Genomic DNA, 22,334 nt, shown 5'->3' with positions numbered 1-22,334 from the left:
TGGCTCAACAACTAGTTCATCAGTATTTATTAAGTAACGTGAAAGTTGTGGGTGTGGCTCCCACTGGCGGAAAGTTCTTTTTATCCACTCTCATTTCCTTTTAGCTTATAATTACTACACTTCAACTAAATCTACAAATAATTTCTCCTTTGCCTTCCTTGCCTTCATTATCTCTTGGCTCATGTGGTTGTGATGAGCAAAAATCGGCCCCCCTTTGCCCTTCTGGTTCTTCATTATATATAAATGTGCGGTCCCCAAATTATCATGCACCAAGATTTTAAAAAATGCAAATGGAACGTAGCTAGACAGAACCGAGGTAATGTTGTTTGCCGCCACTTTGAGCTACTCAGATTGTTTTTTTATCCCACCTAACTACATAAATTGTCTCAAGTAATCAATCAGCTTCTCGGATACTATAAAAAAAGGAAAAGTGTAAATGAGAAAATTGTAGAGCAACATAAGAAACTCTCGATGCAGCTTTCCGTTGCTCAATACGTGCTACATAAAAGTGTTTTTCCGAGCGTGAAGAAGAAGGTAATGTACTTACGATGCAGACCACATAACATGGGCATGTCAACAAACTGACGTAGTCCCAATCGTATCACACCCAAGTGCGGAGCAATGGGAGGAACTGCTGTCCAGCGACCGCTGCGAAGACCAGCTAGGTCTAGTGCGGCGTGCACGACGAACAGCAGAAGTCAGCGGAGCCCTGGACTGAGGGGAGCCGACCATAGCGATAGAGGACGGACGAAGCAGCGGGTGAGGACCTCCGGGGAAGACACAAGAAGGAAGACTACCCTGAAGAATCCGCCCACACAAGAACACAATTACTAGAGCTAAATAAAGTTTCACTCACTCCGAGCGGGAAAGAAGTCCGCGAATACATGCATAATTGGCGCGCGACTGGCCGCTCTCTCTCTCTCACACACACACACACACACACACACACACATATTATATATATATATATATATATATATATATATATATATATATATATATATATATATATATATATATATATATATATATTAAGTCAGGAGCGGTATCGCGTCATATCAGCTGTGGGGATGCGTGCGGCATCGGGAGCGTCCTTGCGTGTTTATCGCGTGATGATTACGTGAGCCGGTACGAAGGATGCACGGAGAGGGCACTTTCGCCGCTCCCTGAGTGTTGTGTTACTCGGGACATTGAGAGATCCAGCTATATTTTCGAATTCGCCATCAGCTCTGATTGTCCCACAGCAGGCCCAAAAGGCTGCTACAGCCTCTCTGATTATTTCAAACTGCCACTCACCAATGCTATATTTCAAAATATGGCGGAATTTTACAGTGTCCAGGGATCCTATTCCGAACACGCATGGCGGCTGTACGGCCGCCATTATGCGCCATGTCACATGTATTGAAATTTGTGCCGGCAAGCGAAAGTTTTGCAAAACTCAATTTTGTGTTTTCGTCAAGGTTACGAAACGTGGCGTGGGGCGCACCCCAGTGCGCCTTGTGGCAACCCCGATGGGCTGCGACGATTGCAGCTGGGGGCCAGTGTTGCCAACCGCATTTGAGAACCTGCGCTAGGTTTTGCTTACACCAGCAAGGCAACGGGAGTTTGAAAACCTGGAATATCTTCTGGTTTAACGTTTTAGGAATTGCAGTGACAGAAATAGAAACGGTCCCTTTTTGATTAGGCTAACGAAGGAGGACCACTGATAGAAGATTAGATGTTTATTGTGAAAATTGTGCTCTACTGCATGGCCGTAGCGGACATAAGCCAGTAGGAGAATTACCTTTTAACAAATTAATTTCTAAATCTCGAGAAAATGTTTTTCTTCAGTAACTTTCATATTGGTGCAGTATAACTTAATGTTCTCTCTAATTAAATAAATGCTTACGTTAACAGTTCTAGCCAATCACAGCGAAAGCCGATTAAAAATGGCTGTGTTCAGATTTTCAGGTAAAGCCTATTCCGCTTAGCTGGTCTTGATATCATTCATGCTGGAAAGAGTTGTCTCAGTCGGAGCGTTAAACGGGCGGCAAATGTAATACTATGGGCTGTGCCAACGTGCACTTCTGAACCCTTCTACTCCAGTAATATGCCTACCTCTTCGATCTTTGAGCAGAATGATTAGGTCGACTCGGACTTTCTCGTCGTTAGCAAAATAAAGAGGGCTACCATTTCCGCCCTTGTTGAATTCTCCATGGGACAAACAAGTGCACGTTATGCTTGATAAACATGAACAGCTTCGTTTTGGCCTCCATACTAACAGCAACAGTTACTGGCTTTCATAAAGAAAAGAAAAAGCTCGCCTGAGGACAGCAGTCCTTTCTGAAGCCCTCTGGCAGCTGTCTCGTAAATGAACTGGTAGCGAACCCGGAGGTCTGCACTTCGGCTTGCTTTCCGGCTTATGAAGAAGCTTTAGATCAAGAGATCCAATCACATACATGGGAACGCAGAAATCTTTCTGCTCACCACCCACTGCACATAATTTGTAACTGACGCATACCTGTGGTATGCAGCATGAAACAGACGTCGAATGCGATTTGAACGCGAAAAAACATGAATATATTGATATGTATAAAGAAAATACGTGGTATCGGGATTAAACTTGCGGAGCGCTTGTTCGCTCTGTCTGTCTGTCTGTCTCTCTCTCTCTCTCTCTCACACACACACACACACATACGCGCGCGATCCCATAGGCGTGCGACAGGTATATAGCACCAAACGTGCCTCCTAATTAGATCGTGGTTTTGGCATGTAAGAACCTCTAATTAATTATGAGCCAACGTCGCAACGCGCTACTGTGTAATCTTTAGTAACTTCGCGTCGAGTGACTAAGTTAATGAACGCATGTAACGTGCGCGCACATTTTCCATTTGCTTCCCAATACTTCGCCGCACTTTTCTTTCCTAATCGTTCAGCCGACGATGCTTCTCGGTGAGCTCGCCTCAAACACGGCAGAAAAACACGCAATCACCCACACGGACGCGGCACAGACGCGCGTTCCCCAGCCAACTGGCGGCGTGTGCGCGGGGAAGGCCGACGCATTATCAACGCGGCATCTCTCGAGAGTGAGGAGGCGCAGAATCGTTTGCCCCGGCTGTCACGACGCCGTTGGGGGGAAAAGGCAATCGTTGCTTGGAAGGAGCGCGAGGAGGCCTTCAGCCGCACTGCACCCAAAGCGTTCACCAATCGCTCAGCATCTCGTCATAGGATACAGCTTTTTTTTCAGGCGAGGCAGCGAGCGGAAGGTAACATTGGCAGAGAGACGACAGCCGTAGAAGAAAGGGAAACGTCGGAGGAAGGTTAGCAGTGCGAAAGGCGCGTGCTTCATTGAGACATGTCCGCCGACGTGGGACGCCATGCCGTGCGCGCGCTGTGGCTTTCGCTGGCGCTGCTGGCATGCGGGGTCGTGCCGGAGTCGTCGGAGGCGGCCAGCCTGGCGGACCGCATCTTCGCCGGTTTCCTGAGCTTCGGCCGGGGCTTCTCCAATGCCACTCAGGGGTTCGTGGTGCGCGTACGGGGCCTCGTGAGCCGAGTCGGCGGCACGTCGGCCAGCGGCAACAAGGGCGTCGCCGTCAGGGACATTGACATCTTCGCCAGCGTGTGCAGTTGAGTGCGCTTCTTTTCTCCCGCCTGTGTGCTTCGGCAAATCATCGCCACGGCCGATCTTGCACGTAGACACACTGCGCTGAATGGCAGGGCGCACCCTGAGACGTACGCATTACCACTCCGGATAACTATGCTATTCGTTGTGGATGTTAATCGCTAGCTTTCGCGTTCATGTATGCATCACTGTCCATCACTTTTGCATCATCGACGGGGTCTTTCGAGGAAATATATTACTGGTCTGGGAGGGGTCGCATCTTAAGTTTCAGAATTGTTACAGGCTATCTGTTGTCCTTCTAAGTGCACGAAAATCTCTGTACACACGGAACCTTAGGTATAGTAGGCAGCTGCTCACTACAGCTTGGAACTACACTTGAGCCATGGTCTGCTGAAGACCTTGGATGGAGACGTTCCGTAACTGTGAAATAATGCTGGTGGTAGTGAGTGCGGGTGGTGTTACTTCTAGCAGTATTAACCTGGCAGTTGCTCCGCCTGAGAACCCTTCTAGACACGAAATACCGTTCGCGCTTGAATTCAAAGTCGCGCAAAAATGCGAGAAAGCGCGGGTTCTCCTTTTGCTCTATCCAAGGTCTTTCCGGGAGCACTGTTCCCTACATCCACAAGGAAATTCCCTATAATTTGTCAGATAACATGTTTATCCGTGCACCGAAATAACGATAGTACAAATGAGCTTCTAGTAGCCCACATCGTTGCAGTCAATGCAGAGGAAACGATGAGCATACCCAGTCTCGAATGATCAAGCTGAACTCAATGCCGAACCTGTTCGTGTGACTTTTTACGGTGAACCCTTTAACTAAACATTGCTTGTGCGGCAGCACCAAAAGAGACTGGGAGTGGCGGCGAAGGGTCTCCTTAAAGAGTTGCACACGTTATTTGGTACTCGCGCCGACACGAGACGCCATTTTGCCCACGTAGAACACGCCAGGTTTTCAACACAGCCCTGACCGTGTTTTCAACACGGTCGCTCTACACTACAGTTTACAGGTACCTCAATTTGGAATAGGCTTGATAGTAACTTACCCACTCTAAGAACATTGCATACAATTCTTAAACAATTAAAGCACTCACTTGTTGACAATGCGTAACACTGCGCTTGCTTGCACGCGTCTTCACTTTTCTTTTCCTGATGATGTAAAAAAAAAAGAAAATTGTTAGAAAAATGTATCTCATTTGTGAAATCTTCCCTACTACTGTATTTTCTTGTTCTACTTATTTCAGCTATATCAGTTTTATGTGATTTTACAGTATAAAAGAGCAGCTGCCATAGAAGTGTTTTTTTTTCCTAATAGCAATCGGTAGGGACCCTTTAACAGATTTGCTGGGTCCCAAAAGTGTCTACTTTGCAATTGTGTACGTTATTTATATTAAATAAACTTTCAAACTTTCAAAAACTTTCAAACACTTCGCTTTCCCCTCTGCCGAAGCGAAAGGACCCCGCTCTTTGTCGGCAGGCTAAGTGCAGCTTCTACGAAATTTTTTGCCTTCCTTAGTGAAATGACCGACAGTGCCACGTGTGATGACTCTGGTTGCGCGGAGACCCTTGAACATATATTTTGGAGGCCGGCCTCAGTGAAATGTACAGATACGCTCATGAGTGTTCTAGCGTGTGCTGATGGCAAGTGGCTTTAGGAACGAACCATTTGAATGCCGACTTCACTAGTCGTCCAGCAAGTTGCGACGAATGTATTGTTGAGATTCATATGGCTTTAGCCCTAAGTGGTGTTTACTGTGGTCACCTGCAGTAAACATGTGCTGGCTAAACTGCTTTAGTCGTGTGCGCGGGCACTCTCTCTCTCCCCCCACCTCCATGAGTACAAGGGCAGCAAACCGAATTTCCTTTTCTGGTTGACCTCCCCGCCTTTCTTGTGTCGTCTCACTCTCTCTTTCCTAATGTTTTGACTCTGGGGGTCTCGGACAGTGCTTCACCTTCGAGCGTATACCTGTCTGCCCTTTGGCTACTAGAAATGATCACGGGGGAAGAAGGCATCCACTGGAATCAGGTTAAATAATATTTTCCTCTGAGCTTCTTGAGTAACACGAAGTGTGGCAGCAATATAGCGCCATTCTCGGCAGTCGCCGATGGGGTAAACTGGACCATATTGACTATGTATCGCGCCAAGGGACGGAATTGAGTGAGCTGCATTGTACTCGTCGGTGTCTGCGTCGACGTCATTCGTATATGTAGATATCTGAGTGGTTTTGGTAATATGAATTCAATAGCTCTTGTACCCGGCATCTGCGTAGAAGATGGAAAGCGTCAGAAGCAGCTGTGTAATATTTGGGGTCGGCAAATGTCTGCGAAGAACTAAACTGGAACGATTTCAATTATCGAATATGTGAAGCCGAGCACGTAGTGAATTTAGAGCGGCGTAAAATAGGGATCGAACTCTGGCGTGCAGTCTGCGAAAGAGGGCTTTTGGAGGTACACAGCGGTAACTTTTATGGCATCAAAAATTAATAAGCACTGTGTCACTGGGACTTGGAAGGGCTGAGCATGTGATGAATAACGCTCTGTGCATCAACACATTGTGGTGGGCAATGCAAATTAGACAGAACTGCATGTATATTACCTGTGTAGTGCCCTTGTGCTAGTTGTCTTCTGATACACTCAACCTCTTTGGCACAGTTGGCTGCGTGCTTTCATGTGAGGCTTCAGCGCTGCTGCGCTTCGTAAAATTCTATGTGACCACTTGCGACTGACTGGATAATGAGCCCTTCAGTGCACGTGCTGCCAAGTTTTCTCGTCTCTTGTATATGTGTGCCTCCTTTTTTTCTTTCGCAGCACAGGATAGCCGACCGGGCTGAGGTGAGCCTGGTTTACCTCAACGCCTTCCTTGTATCTCTTGTGTCTCTAATTCTCTGCGCCTCAATTGCATGGAAAAACAGTGGCTTGAAAGCAATGTTCCTAATGCAGTAATAAAAATAAATCAAAAAATAAATTCTAGTCAGTTATAGTTTCCTATTTATATCGTTAATATATAAGCGTATCGCACTTACGCCCGCGACATATTCCCATGTTGATCGTCATCACAATTTATTTTACCCTTAGAGGCCCTAGTAGGGCACTACATAGATAGATAGATAGATAGATAGATAGATAGATAGATAGATAGATAGATAGATAGATAGATAGATAGATAGATAGATAGATAGATCATTTTGAGTGTGCCTCAACAGCGATTGGCCTAAATGACCACACTAGGTCAGATACAAACACCATGACATGAAACAGACACATTACAGAAAAAAAAAGAAAATCATTAAGACAATATACAGAATAAAACAATAATCCAAGAAGAGTGATGAAAAACAGCAGTTTAGGCAACTATGTCCGTGCTATGGAACGATCAAGTATAGGCGATCTGCAAACGAGTCATGGGACAAATTGCACGCATCTCAGGATAAAATGTATCACAACACTTGGCTGCTTTTGCAGGAGGTACACGCAATCGCAATGACGTCAATAAGTGGTCACAATCAATGGAGGCACGCACAATTTTATGAAGGAACTGCATGTCCCGCACAAGTCGCCTGTCATGAAGAGTGGGCATACTAAGGTCTGCTAGGAACCCGCCGTGGTTGCTCAGAGGCTATAGTGTTGGACCGCTTAGCACGAGGTCGCGGGATCGACTCCCCGCCAGGGTGGCCGCATTTAGGTGGGGGTGAAATGCGAAAACACCCGTGGTACTTAGATTTAGGTGCACGTTAAAGAATCCCAGGTGGTCCAAATTTCCGGAGTCCTCCACTACGGCGTGCCTCATAATCAGAAAGTGGTTTTGGCACTGCCATACGCACCCGCAGCCTGAATGCCCCAACGCGGTATCGCAATCCGGCTGAATGGCGCACTCCAGATGACAAGTCTGTGCGCTTCACTTGTGGCCGTATGGGCCATATTTCGCATCACTGCCGGTCTTCGTAAAATTCGACCCCCTGGCCTTGCCTCCCATCCCACGGCCCTCATGCTGCTCCTCGGTTCCCCCCGCAAACGCATCCAGTAAATTCTGGCGACACTTCTCTTCCTACCCGCTCTCCTTCGCCACGTCGCCGCTTCTCCCGATCGCCCCCATCTCGCCGATCACCGTCCCCTAGCTCCTTCCGGCGCACCCTTCCGGAAAACTAACGGGTGCAGCACCTGGAGGCGATGCTGCCAAACCGACCCGACGCAAAAATAGTCTTCTGACCTTGCCTACACATACGAACCTCATAAAAGTGATCGTGGATGGTGTACCTGTTACGGCTCTTATTGACACTGGCGCGCAAGCATCTGTGATGAATGCTCAGCTTCGGAATCGTCTCAAGTAAGTCCTCACTCCTGCCCCGTCGCCTGTCGTCCGAGTCGCCGACGGTGGAGCACCAGCCGTTATTGGCATATGTCCGGCTCGCGTGAGTGTCGCCGGACGTCATACTTCTGTTTTATTTTATGTTCTGCAGCAGTGGCCCTCATGACCTCATCCTGGGCCTTGACTTTGTCTACACATTCCGCATTGATAGACTGTCCTGCTGGTGTTGTGCAGCTCGCTCTACCTGCTGCTATTGACCCTCCTGATAGTGCTCCGATACGCCTATGTTCCACAGAGCATATTCGCCTCCCTCACCGTGCCATTACCTACATCGGTGTCTACTCCGTTCTACCTGTACCAGACGGTGGCTACATCATATCCCCTAATCCGGGTGTCCTGCTCTTGCATAACGTCGCTTTTCCTCACACCGTCATTACCATTTCGGACAACACGTCCTGCCTGCCGCTTGTGAACTTTGGGCTTTGTACACAAGTAGTACTGCGCGGAATATCCATGGCAGAAATAATGCCGACCAGAGACTACCACATTTCGGCTTTAACTTGTGACGGCTCCTCGTGTTCAACTCTTGCTTCGCCCCCTGTCCCTTCAGACTTGTATGCCCTAACAAGAATGATTGCTCCCGAGCTTCCGCCCCAGCTTGCTCAAGAACTACGTTGCCTCCTTGCCTCATCCTGGGACATATTCGAACTTGGAGAGCGCCCTCTTGGACAAACATCTGTCGTAAAACAACGAATAAACACCGGCGATGCGAGCCCGATCCATCGCCGACCCTACCATGTCTCGCCTACTGAGCGACACATCATCCAACATGAAGTAGAGAAGATGCTTTCTCGAGACATCATCGAACCTTCTTGCAGCCCATGGGTATCCTCTGTTGTACTAGTTAAAAAGGAGGACAGCAGTTAGCGATTTTGCGTGGATTATTGACACCTCACCAAGGTAACAAAGAGGGATGTCTATTCGCAACCACGCATTGACGATGCCCTGGATTACCTGCATGGATCACAATATTTTTCGTCCATCGACCTTCGCTCCGGCTACTGGCAAATTGCCGTCGATGACATGGACCGCGAGAAGACAGCTTTTATTACTCCAATGGCCTGTATCAGTTCAAAGTAATGCCTTTCAGTTTATGTAATGCCTCGCCCACATTTGAACGAATGATGGCCGCCCTCCTACATGGTTTCAAGTGGTCCATCTGCCTCTGTTACCTAGACGACGTGATCGTTTCTTCTCCGACTTTTGCGACACACCTCGAACGCCTATCGACGAACCTATCTGTTTTCCATCAGGCGGGGCTACGACTAAATTCGTCCAAGTGCCACTTGGACCGTCGTGAAATTTGTGCTCGGGCATCTCGTCGATTCTTCTGGTGTACGCCCTGATCACGATAAAATAAGGGCAGTGAAAGACATTCCCGTGCCAACGTGTGCTGTTATGATTGGGGGTTCAATCCCATCGCTCGTGATCCGTTGTCAAGATTGGAGTCGGGCATGAATTAGAAGGTAGCTGGCCCATGCCGTCGTCCAACTTATCCACGCTGAGGACGTTGATGAAGGGAAGGACTGCTTCTCATCGAGAACGAGGAATACGGGTTTATTTACAGTATTTATATCAGTCTAACATGACTGTTTGAGAAAGTACATCAGTCTAACATGACTGCTTGAGAGAGAGTGCCCTGAGCAGCCGCACAACAGCGGTTTTTAAACACTCGGTCCTCCCCCGATAGCCAGGTGAACGGAAACGGCCGTCCAAGCACCGTAGGCGAGAACGAGGCACCGTAGGGGAGAACGAGGCACCGTAGGGGCATTTATTTCCCGAACTGCAGCGCGCCTGCCGGCCGCCCATAGTCTGGCGTCTTGGTCGGCGCGTGGGAAGGGGTGTCAGTAGAAGTTCCCGCGGCTCAGTAAAAATAGCTGGTCCGCCGAGCCCGTTTAGTTACAATGGCGACTTCGTCAAACTCGGCTCCAACGACCGAGAGTCGAGGACGCACGTATTGTTGTTCACACACAGTCGACTTAGTCACGCCGTGGCTTGAGGTGTGCGGCGACGCTCCCGGAATGTTGCCGCCATAGTCGCAACTGGGTGGCAAAACTTGCACTGCAGCTGGCCGTTCTTAACAGTGCCAAGGATGTTCACAGCTTCTTGGGCCTTTGCTCCTACTTCCGTCGGTTTGTCCGAAATTTTGCGAACGTAGCCCGCCCTCTCAACCAGCTCCTCAAGAAAGACGCTGCATTCGTTTGGAGTCCTGAGCAAGCTGGTGCTTTCACCGAGCTGATTGGGCTGCTTACGTCCCCGCCTATTCTCGCTCGCTTCGATGCGTCAGCTCCAACAGAAGTCCGTACCGATGCCAGTTGTCATGGTATTGGAGCTATCTTGGCACAGAAACAACAAGGGCGAGAACGTGTTATTGCCTGCGCCAGCCGCCTTCTTTCCTCTGCGGAGAGCAATTATTCTATCACCGAACGCGAATGTCTGGCTCTCGTTTGGGCAGTGGTAAAATTCCGCCCCTATTTGTACGTCCGCCAATTCACAGTCATCACTGATCACCACGCTCTGTGTCGGCTTTCGTCCCTCAAAGATCCTTCAGGGCGCCTTGGCCGCTGGGCTCCGCGCCTTCAAGAATACAGCTATTCAGTTGTATACAAGACCGGCCTGTTACATCAAGATGCGGACTGCTTGTCGCGCCATCCTGTCGACCCTCCTGACGTTTCTGCGGCCGGCATACCTGCCACTAGCCCCGTTTACATGAATGCGACAGTGGCGCATCGTATTTCCAAGCGCATTTGGGAAAGGCGATGCGACGCCGTTTACATGTAGCGCCTTAACTCTCGCGAGAACGTAGCGCCACATGGTGTCGTATAAGGGAAGTGCAACCGACTTCCGGTGTAACTGGTTTCCGGTAGTAGGCCGAGTGCACGTTCGTGGTTGAGTGCCGAGAAATAGACAGTTTTAGTTTAGCGTACACAACTTATAGCGTACGCTATACGCTATAATGTAGCGGACGCAAAGCCGCGCACGTGTTTTGCAGCTTTAGTAGGCCAGCGAGATTTTCGGATCTCAGAAGCCATATGCCGTCGTTGCGGCTATTTTCTGACTCTAGCGATAGGTAGCGCTGACATCTCGAATGTTTCTTTCGTTAGGCTTCGACTCGTTCGAAACGAGAAGCGATCTCGAAGACACCACAAGGGTATCCACAATACTCTGTCGTCGAAGCGGCCTGAGACTAAGCGAAAGCCGTTTACACAAATATTTGCTGCAAACAAAGTGCATTTTACAAAAGCAACGCCAAATTCAATTCGAAGCGGGCAGCCGGGACCGCCGCCATGTTGATGGCTAATTCCTTCCCATCATTCCTAATGCGACGATCCTGCGTTTACATGCTCCGCGAGAGTCGACTCGCGCCCGTAAATCTACCCTCGCCTGGCGCATTAATGCGATGCGACTTCCTAGCGCATTACTGCTGTTTACATGAATGTGATGTGCTAGAAATGCGATGCGATGCGACACTGTCACATTCATGTAAACGCGGCTACTGTTCTCTCTCTGGCTGCTTTTTGCGATATTGGAGCCGAACAACGTCGGGACGCCTCCTTACAAGACCTTGTTCAGCGGCTCGCTTCAACGACGCCCAATCCTTCCCTTCGCATGTTTGAACTCCAAGATGGTATACTGTACCGCTCTAACATTGTTAGGATCGGCCTGCAGCTATTTCAGCCCGCTGCACGTGTTCCGATCCAACCGGGATGGTGGCGCACTTCTGAGAACTGCGGATAACCGGCCGCCACGTGGCGAGGGGTCAGCTCAGGGCAGTTCTCGAGGGGAGGTAATTGGCGGAACCTCCCCATGCGCTTTTCGAGACACCAGACAATGTGCTACCCGGGCACGCCACCCGGGTCGGCTCCGAGTTCGACGAAGCAGGCTTTGTGCGCAACACGGCAACGTCGCCCTGTTCTGCTATGAGTGGGGGAGTTGCCGCGGGAACGCCGACGGAGGCTCCTTCCCACGCGCCGACCAAGACGCAAGACAATGTGTTACCCGGGCGCGCTACCCGGGCGCGCTACCCGGGCGGCTCAGAGTTCTACGAAGCCCCTCTGACGTCGGCTGCGGACCATTGCACCGATGTGTGTGTGTGTGTGTGCGTGTGTGTGTGTGTGTGTGTGTGTGTGTGTGTGTGTGTGTGTGTGTGAGCCCTCATCCTCCTCCAAGTCGAGAGCCCGCCTCCTCCAAAAGGGCGGGTTATCTTCAATGACGTCGAACTATGACGTCGAGCAGAGTGCTTATAAACAGCGATTGTCGGCTGCTAGAGAGTGCTCGTTGTCGTGCTCGAAATGTACTCGTGAGCTGTGTGCTCGTAAGCTGTTTGCTGCATGCTCGTCTTGCGGGCTCCATTGGGGAGTCACGCTAGACTGTCGATGTATCTCATGTTCAACTGTAAATAACATGTAAATAAATCCTGCTGTCTTAAGTCCCGACGAAGAGTCAAGCTCCTTCCTACAGCTACAACTGCCTAATCTTACATCTGAATGGCAGCGGTGAGATAGGCCTACAGTTCGTAGATCGTCCTACAACTCTAACAAATGGTGGAAGCGGCGAGATCGTCCGAAGAATCTTACAACATGCGCCCGGACGGCCCTGCCCGACTCTTCATGGTGCCTGAGCATCTGCGTCAGTCTGTTCTCGCCCAGCTTCATGATGTCCTGACTGCCGGTCACCTTGGCGTGTCACGGACTTATGACCGCGTTCGTCGGCGCTTCTTTTGGCCTGGTCTATACCGTGACGTCTGCCGTTATGTCGCTGCGTGGGACCTTTGTCAACGACGCAAAAAACCGGCCACACTTCCTGCTGGCCGCCTTCAACCACTTTACGTACCATCAGAACTATTCTTCCGTGTAGGTGTTGATCTTTTAGGCCTTTTTCCTACGTCTGCTTCGGGAAACAAGTGGATTGCTGTCGCAAGAGACTGCGCCACCCAATATGCAATCACACAGGCTCTTCCGACAAGCTGTGCAACCGATGTCGCGGACTTCCTCCTAGAGAACGTCATCCTTCTCCACGGCGCCCCTCGACAGCTCCTCACCGACCGAGGCCGCTACTTTCTTTCTAAAGTTGTCAATGACATTCTACACTCGTGCGCGACTAAACACAAACTTGCTACGTCTTACCATCCACAAACGACGGTCTAACCGAGCGTCTTAACCGCACCCTTACTAACATGCTGTCCATGTACGTCTCCACTGACCATCGCGACTTGGACCTTGCGCTGCCGTTCGTTACTTTCGCCTATAATTCGTCTCGCCATGATACCGCAGGCCTCTCTCCATTCTTCCTCTTGTTTGGCCACGACCCTACGCTACCTTTCGACACCTTTCTGCCTGCTAGTCTGAATTACACATCCGAGTACGCGCGTGAATCCATACTCAAAGCAAAAGAAGCACGCCATATTGCCCGACGTCGGCTTGTGGAGTCGCAGGACAATCAGCGGCGCTTGTATGACGCCCGCCATAGTGACGTCCACTACACACCGGGCGCCCTGGTTCTCCTTTGGTCGCCTTCGCGACGCGTTGGCCTCTCGAAAAATTTACTTTCACGCTACTCTGGCCCTTACCGTGTCTTGCGTCGAGTAACTGACGTCACGTACGAAATCGCTCCCCTTGAGCCAACCGTGGCTCAGCATCACTCCGACGTGGTCCACGTCGCGCGTCTTAAGTTGTATCACTCGTCCGCCTCCTAACCAGCACCGAGCCGGTGCTTCAGCCACCGGGGGTCATGTGACACGCTGACGAAGAAGTTGTTTTCAGCTTGGTCGGAAGAAGACGACGCTCTGGAGTTCGCGCGCTTTCTACCACCTTGTCAGCTGCTGAAGTTATTGTAAATATCCTGTAAATATACGTCTGACTGTTTTTAACCCCGTAACAATATTTCCGGGTTTCTTCTCACTTACAATGTTATGTTGGAGTTTATTTCACCCGTCAATGGCAGCAGGTAACAGTGGCTCATTAAACGCCACTGTTTTGCCGAATACACGCTGAACACGTGAAGAGTTGCACAGCCGCCGTGAAGTGCGTGCTGGAGGAAAAAAGAATCGTGTTACGCGAGCCGGAGACGTTGTATTATAATTTGCGAAACACACGTAAGCGGGCGATTCTTCGACGTCGAGCTGGAGGGCGGAGGTCCAGGGATGATTTAATCGCAGTAACACTTTGGTTACGGTCGTATACTGCGAGGTGATGAAGCGTGCGGCGCGATTTTGAACGGCTTTGATAGAATTCACTGAGTATATCCTTGATGTGGGTTCCAAAGTGCCGAGACGTACTCTAATTTTGTCCGAATTAACGTATTATACGCCAATTTTCGAACAGATGCAGGAGAAAGTTCTGTTGTGCTCTATTTATCTATAATAATAATAATAATAATAACAATAATAATAATAATAATAATAATAATAATAATAATAATAATAATAATAATAATAATAATAATAATAATAATTTAATGAATGTTTCTAATATTTAATAGTATGTAGATAATTAAAAATACTGCCAATGACGGTAATTATTATACGGGCGATGTTGCCGCAGCGGAGAGTTCACTTGACATCTGTTATCTCTCCACGCCGCTATAACCAAGTGCTGTGTAACACATTTTGTGGTCTTTATTCATTGGTCCAAGAGTCATCCACTTCACTTCACTTTATTACCTTAAAGACCCCGGTTAGAGGGTATTACATAAGGGGTGGGTTTACAAATAAAGCTTACAGAGAGTGATCTTCATGACAAACAAATGTTGTTAAGTTGTCCGCAAAAGTTGATGAACACGTGATGGCTGCAATGTCACGGGGAAGGCCATTCCATTCTACTGCTGTGCGAAGAAAAAATGAGGCCGCAAAAGTATTGGTGCGAGCACGTGCGCGTGCGATTGAGTAAGGATGGGACGTACAGGGAGATATCCGCGCTGGTGGGATGATATACGGTGCTTGATTGAGGGAACTGTGAAATAATTTGTGAAACAAACAAAGACTGGCGATGCGGCGACGCGCAGAAAGATTAGCTAGATCAGTTTCATGTTTTAGGGATGATATGCTTATGTCGGTATGAATATGAAGAATGGATGAACCTAGCGGCACGATTTTGCACAGATTCTAGTTCGTTTCTTAAGTATACCTGGTGCGGGCTCCAGATGGGTGCTGCATATTGTAGTTTCGATCTGATGAATGATTTGTACGCGGGAAGTTTTATGTCTGATGGTGCGTGACGCAAATGACGCTTTAGTCGCGGATGATATGATATTGCTGATGTGTGCGTTACATGAAAGGTCAAAAGATAAAGTAACGCCTAGGTATTTGTATGATTGAACTTGTTCGACAGTGGAGTGAGAGATTAGGTATGAGAATGATAAGGGATTAAGCTTGCGATGAAAGGAAACGAGCTTGCATTTAGTGGGATTAAGCTTCATTAAACAAAGATCACACTACTGTTGTACAAGGTTAAGGTCACGTTGCAGTGCAGTTTGATCAGAAATCTTTGTAATTGTGTGATAGATGACACAATCGTCGGCAAATAAACGGATATGGGAGGATGCGTGTACAGGCACGTCGTTAATATATATGAGGAGTAAGAGAGGTGCGAGTACAGATCCTTGGGGGACGCCGGATGTTACAGGGAGAGAGCTGGAACGGCTATTTTTAATTGAAACAAACTGGGGAGCGTTTGTTGAGAAATGGTGTAATCCATGCGAGAAGGTTAGGGAGCACATTCAGCTAGGAGAGTTTTAGTATAAGGCGTTTATGTGGTACCGTATCGAATGCTTTTGCGAAGTCGAGAAAGATTGCATCGGTTTGAAGGTTGAGGTCGAGATTAGAATGTAGATCATGAAGAAATATAGCAAGTTGGGTTTCACAAGTTAAATATTTACGGAATCCGCGCTAGGAAGGATGAAACAAATTGTTAGTGTCAAGGAAGTGCATAATGTGAGAGTATATGACGTGTTCCATGATTTTGCATGGGACGCTTCTTAGAGAAATGGGGCGGTAATTTAGGGGGGATTGTTTGTCACCCGATTTGTGGACTGGAATGACCTTGCCCTCCTTCCAGTCGTCTGGTAAAATTCTTGTTTCGAGTGAAAGTGAAAACAGCATCGAAAAATACACTGCAATAATTCCTTTGGAATTTTTTAACAGTTTTGAGTAATTATCGTCGACACCAGCCGATGAGAAAGTTTTCATTTGTCAATGAGTGATGAAATGCCAGCGACAAAAATTTCAAAAGGGGCATCATTGGTAGTGTCGCAGTAGGTGGCGTAGGAAGAGGCAAGTCGGCTTCTTCAGCGAACACGGATGAAAACGCGATGTTAAAGGTATCAGCACAAACAGCGTCGCTTATAGTTTCGTCTTTATCGTTTGTAAGTGTGACGTCATGTATTTGTTGCGGGTTTATGACTTCCCAAAATTTTCTAGGGTTAGTTTTTAGAATTTTAGATAAGTCATTATGATAAAATGTCTCTTTCGCTTTCCGCGTGTTAACATAGGTGGTAGACCCCAAGGACACTGCCCAGTTCAAGTTCAGTTTGTAGTTTATACGTGAATCTGGAGGACCGTGCACTTATCGCAAACGCTGGTCAAGCACTGCGTCTATTCCAAGAGTTATCGCGAGGTCTAAGAAAATGCGCGGAACAGCAAGTGAATGGAGAGCTCGTTGTATCTATTTTTACGTCTATATGATTAAATGTGTCTTTTCTTTTGCTGTTTGATTCGTTATTATCACTTTCGTAGGTGTGTTTGCTTGTGACTTAGAGAATAAATTGATGTGCCTTGTTCATATTTTTTCACTATCGATTACTTAGTCGCAACCGATTTCTATATTAGTACACACGCTTTTACTGGTATGTGTATGCAATTTCAAGACCTAGATGTTTTCACCGCATTGATTTGGTTTTTATCTAGCGAAGGATGAAAAGTCAGCAGTGAACAATGAAGAGCTGAAGATGGTGAAGAACGTCATGAACAGCATTGAAAATATATCGACGCCGCGAGACCTATTTCCTTTCTTTATTCATGCGGTGACTATTGCTAACCTTTCACACCACGCTTAGAGTTCAGTCTGTAAAAGATAGCGTTTTTCGAAGAGACTTTTGACTAATGCGTTTTATTTGTCATTTCTTCGGAATCGCTTTCCGATTAAGAGAGCTTCACTCGATCATAAATATCGTGTTTTCCGTTTAAGCTGTCGTCACCGCAGTTTTGCTGCATGTTCGATTTTTAAGACTTACATCAGCTTGCGTTGCGGCTTATGAAGCTGCAATTTTATTACTTTTTTAAATTGTAAACTGTATCCAAGGAGATTCTGGTGTCTGTTAGACTTCGCCGGCTGCTCCTTGGTCTTAATTTATAGATGCACTAAAAAAAAAAGTTCACTATGATTATAAATTGCATTTGACAACGTTGTCGTATTAGCAATCGGAGTGTTGAATTTCGTCAATGTCATTTTAGTCTTTACTATTATACAACCATGTGCAAGTTTTTTCAAGTTAAATGCAATGAAGGCAGTTTTCTGACATTTAGTATCATTGTGCTCAAGTGCGCGCCGTTTTTGGTGCAGTGAAGTCTGTAAATGCTTCCATCCTGTACATTCTGGTTACCAGTAAGAAAGCGTTACTATTTCTTTCAGGTCTCAGCAGCACGAATCGGCGCCTACTCATCAAGTGTTTAGATGAAAACAACGAAAATCTGGTGAGCGTGAGACGATAGTGTCGGAGGGTACTGAAAATACAGTTCCTCGCTGACTAAGAACACTGCACATTTACTCGTAGGGCTCCGTCTCTCTGTGTTAGTGACAGAATAGGTTGGAGTTTCGTTTATGTTCTTTTTTGTCTTGCGGTTTCCCATTGATCATTTTTCTTTTAGTTGCACGGTTTCCCCAGCTTCTCGTCTCGAAGCGAAACTTTCTTCTTCAACGCGAACAACATCAACGAGAATTTCTTTTTGGGTCCTCTGAATTGCGCTGCCATGAAACATTGTTCTCAAACTGAAGTTTCCTTGCTTAAACAAAATGACAAGCTCGCGACCGTAACAATGAACGTGGAACAGCAGCGTAAATATGCCACAACGACCAGCAGCAAATCTGCGATTTAGGCGGGCCGCTCAATGGTTAACTTTCTTGCACACGAATACTGTTAACAAACCCGCAAATATATGACACGTGTTTTCATGCAATGTAATGCTGATAACGCTATGTAATGGAGCGATAGACGTCACGCATTTCAATTTTTTTATGAATGACACATTTAGTTTGTGGACGTGTAACGGGTTCAAATACAGCGAAAGCGAGAATTGCCAAATATGAGACTTCGTTCTCTGCGTTTGGGCCGATGTCGTCCAATTGCGGCTCGGATGTGTGCGCCACAAGATCACGTAGGCACGTGGCTTCAAGAGCCGTCTTTGCTCTGCTGCGAGTAGATTGCAGGTATGCAAAAATAACGAAAGCTCCAGTGCAACACAGAGAGGATCGGCACGCCAATTCAGGCATTGGTCCTACAGCGAGCAGCACCGCTGTGCGCCGAACTGAAATGAGCGCTAGAAAAATGTAAATGTACTGCAGTTGAGGCGAGCCCTGATATGCAAACTACAGCACATGGCTGTTAGTCACGGAAAATACGCTGGCACTGAAGAAAAAAAAAGCAAGACGGAGAGACTTGTCGAAACTTAGTAGTGCTACATGCCTCGCCCCTTGTAGGTATGCTGCCACGACGCACTTGTGACACTTTGGTGTGGCATGTGTAAACAGGAAAGACATAAAGCTCGCTGTGTAGGTCCTCCCTAATTTGATGCACGTCAGGGCGTGTCTCCTTGTTTAGTCAGCGACAGTACCTTCGAAAACACTTCTAAAACATCAGCATGGTTTGTTTAAAAAGAAAGGCGCAAAAACAGAAAAGATAAGCAGGACTGGTTGGGATACATTTTTTTTTCATGTTAGGTGTGTGGAATGCGATAACACAGGGAAGGGGGCGGGCGGAGATGTGGAATTGCTGTTAACGTTACCCGTCTGCGATCTGGATGTGCGCAGCTGAAACCGGACTGGCAGAATTGCATCGGATCTGCAAAAGTTGAAGTGCTGACAGTGGAGGATCTCTACCACTGGGCTTGTTCCAGGCTGTCTTCATCAACAGAGGTATGACTTCCCGGATGTGGAGAATGCGTAAGAATGTGTGACCCCGTGTGTATACTTCATGCAGCACCGGAATGGCGGCTTCATGTTGATACAAAATCTGGTCAGGCTGGGGCCTATCTGTGCCATTCGTCATAATCGCATATGTGGGGGCGTCGTTTTGATATATATTAAATTTAGGTTTGGCAAAAGTAATCATTTGTTGAGATGTAACCACCAACTTACTAGTGACACTTTGTGAGCAGACGAATGACCACAAACCAACTGAACATCTCGAGGTACATTACATATTGTTGAAAAATGCTCGAAATCATACTGAAGTGTTCAATATATTTGCTAAGCACCGCGCTACTGGAGTTTTGCCAGCGTAGAGGCTCTACGATACTACGCACACATGAACTTTATGTAATTGAGGAGAGGCGTAATTTGGCTGCTATATCCATGGTCGTTAACATGTCGACGCCCACCAAACCAGAATTCAGTATGTCGTGCCAGTTCTACCTATGAAAATAAAAACACTTGCATGCATTTGCCTTGTGGAGATGAGACGCCTAGTTTTCACAAAAGGATTCGAACGTCTTTCAGTATAAAAGACGTTTCCCTGCTCTCACGTTCAATTTTCGTTATTTATTGCTGCCTTTTGCTACCGTACGTGTCCACCCACCACAAGAAGCGTATAGTCATTCAATAACTAAATCACGTTGCATTTACTTAATAGCTCCGGGGGAATCGCTATTTTCATACCAAAAGTCGATTTTCTTCTTGCGATGAACAAGTATGAGGCACATCTGGAGAACAGTACAGAGTAGCCCAGGATGAATTTTCTTTCATGTTAGAAAAAGGTTAGGTGTATAGACACAAGACGAGGGAGACGCATGACACAAATGCCCTCTTCTTGTACCTTGACGCACCTCTTTTTTTTTGTTACGAACCCCTATACTAAGTAGATCAATATTCTGTCATCATAAGAATTCCCCTTGCTCACTATGCGTTTCGATGGTTTTTTTCTGTAGATTATGGTTGACAGAGTTATTAAAGTGTAGCGAAAGGAATGCACTGTACGTTGAAGTGCACTGTTGAGGGCGGCCGAGGCCTTTCCTAACGATGGCTTCTCTTGACTGAATTCCAAATTTCTCAATTGAACTACAGCCGTTTGAGGTTTACCATACGTATTTCATAGCAATTCCATTCATCAGTGTGAAGAATAAAAAGAATAACAACGAAAACGCAGAAAATACTACGTGCGACCACTTGAGAAAGAAAATATTCAGAGGTGATTTAGCGGTAAATGCGAGAAATGCGTGAGCATTTCGTCGCACCTCTTTCAGGTCTCGGGTGCATGATGTAAGCCGCGTTCACCACATTGCGAAGTGTTGTTCGGGAGCCCTCTCGACGCACGTCCTGCCTCTGCGAGGAGCGAAGTGCCAGTGGTCCGAAGTAGGCCACGGTCAGTTGCACACACACACTCACACACACACACACACACACACACACACACACACACACACACACACACACACACACACACACACACACACACACACACACACACACACACACACACACACACACACACACACATATATATATGTATGTATGTATGTATGTATGTATGTATGTATGTATGTATGTATGTATGTATGTATGTATATTCGTAAATTGCAATAGCTGCCGTGATATAATTAAAAAGTTAATTCCTGAATTTTAAAAATTTGTTGAATATGTGTTTCGATTTCTCGTGCAAGTAAAGTGCGCCTCCCTGAATAATTCAGCTCAACGACTGGAATCGTGTTGCCTGCAAAAGGCGATTTCTGAAAGCTTTGTCTTCACCGCGTGACTGGCTTCACACGTAATTTGTTCCGGTACTTGTTGCAGAATTAAGAGAGTGCTGAGTTTCCGCACTTGTCGAGCAGACGGCAGCTTCGTTTCTCCAACCCTTCTCCTCTTCGACCCTTCCGAAGGCCCGTTTTCCAGCGCGAGAGCAGCCGCCTGTTTGCACGAGCTTCCCCTCCGCGCGAAAGAGGCCGGACTCGCAGCCCGGGCGAGCAGACGCGCGTTTTTTTCGCAAAGTAGGCGTGAGTCGAGGCAGCGGGCGGGGCGAGAGAGCGCGTCCGACAGTTATGCTTTCCGCGACGGGCGTGTATGCATGCGAACACGCCATGACGGTTTCTTTGCTGTTTCATCTGTGAGGGAGCTCCTTTTCCGGGTGGGAGGATTGCTCTCAAGGACTCGTGCCCGTCGGTCAAACGGCGACGTCGCACGACTCGTGCCTACGTGGGCTAATCGCCGCGGAGTCACGTCTTGCCGCCACCGGGTCGTTAGTGGACTGGCTCGCACCGCTCCTTGCGTGAACACGCAGTATGCAATGCCCCAACCATTCGCCGCAGTCTTTCGCCGTTGGGCAAGCCCCCCCCCCCCCCCCCCCCCCCCCCCCCCCCCCCCCCCCCCCCCCCCATTGCATGGATCGCTGGCACGCGCGCACGTTGACGGGGCTGCGCATGCGGTTCCGCGGCTGCAGAGTGGAGCGCAAGGTCAGTCGTGCTGGCCGTTAAGGCGGCATTCACACGACGGACAAAAATCCGCGGACAGGCACTACGCAGCTCAGTGTCACCCAATCACGACGTACACAAGGACGAGGCAGATTAGGTGTTGGCGGTGCAATTCGCCGCGGTTCGGCCACGTCATGCTCGTCCGCGGAATTGGGTCTGTCGTGTGAATACCCCATAAACGCCACCACTGCCACATAAACGCTTACAGCTGTCAGAAATTATGCGGTTTTACGTGCCAAAACCACTTTCTGATTATGAGGCACGCCGTACTGGAAGACTCCGGAAATTTCGACCACCTGGGGTTTTTTAACGTGCACCTATATTTATATATACACGGCTGTTTTCGCATTTCGCCCCCATGGTAATGCGGCCGCCGTGGCCGGGATTCGATCCCGCGACCTCGTGCTCAGCAGCCCAACACCACAGCCACTGAGCAACCACGGCGGGTGCAGCTGTCAGAATCAAATCGCGTAATATCTTCCATTTTTAACGAGTGTGGAGCTCGCGTGTGTGCGACTAACACGCTCTAAATATCTCCTTTAAAAAAACCTTGGAGCGGCTTCGGCATTTGTTACTTGCGACAGCAGCCAATAGGATATACAGTCGAAGCCGAAATAACAAACCTGGGTAAAGCAAATTATTCGTTATATCGAATACGCGAAGCTTATTAACCGATACATACTCATCTAAAACAACTC

The 22,334-nt window shown here is 47.8% G+C and overlaps 1 protein-coding gene across 1 annotated transcript in view; it reads left to right on the top strand.

Moving 5' to 3' along the window:
• The first annotated feature begins 3,133 nt into the window (after positions 1–3,133).
• LOC142578661 (uncharacterized) overlaps positions 3,134–22,334 on the top strand; it is a 33,352-nt gene continuing 14,151 nt past the window's right edge. Inside the window, exons 1-3 of the mRNA XM_075688112.1 lie at positions 3,134–3,605; positions 17,591–17,652; positions 18,986–19,090. Of these exons, the coding sequence (XP_075544227.1) occupies positions 3,335–3,605; positions 17,591–17,652; positions 18,986–19,090 (438 nt within the window). The 5' untranslated portion in view covers positions 3,134–3,334. The remainder of the gene's footprint in view (positions 3,606–17,590; positions 17,653–18,985; positions 19,091–22,334) is intronic.

This window comes from Dermacentor variabilis, chromosome 4 (assembly GCF_050947875.1).
Source record: "Dermacentor variabilis isolate Ectoservices chromosome 4, ASM5094787v1, whole genome shotgun sequence".
Taxonomy (NCBI): domain Eukaryota; kingdom Metazoa; phylum Arthropoda; class Arachnida; order Ixodida; family Ixodidae; genus Dermacentor; species Dermacentor variabilis.
This window is presented reverse-complemented; position numbering and strand designations above follow the sequence as displayed.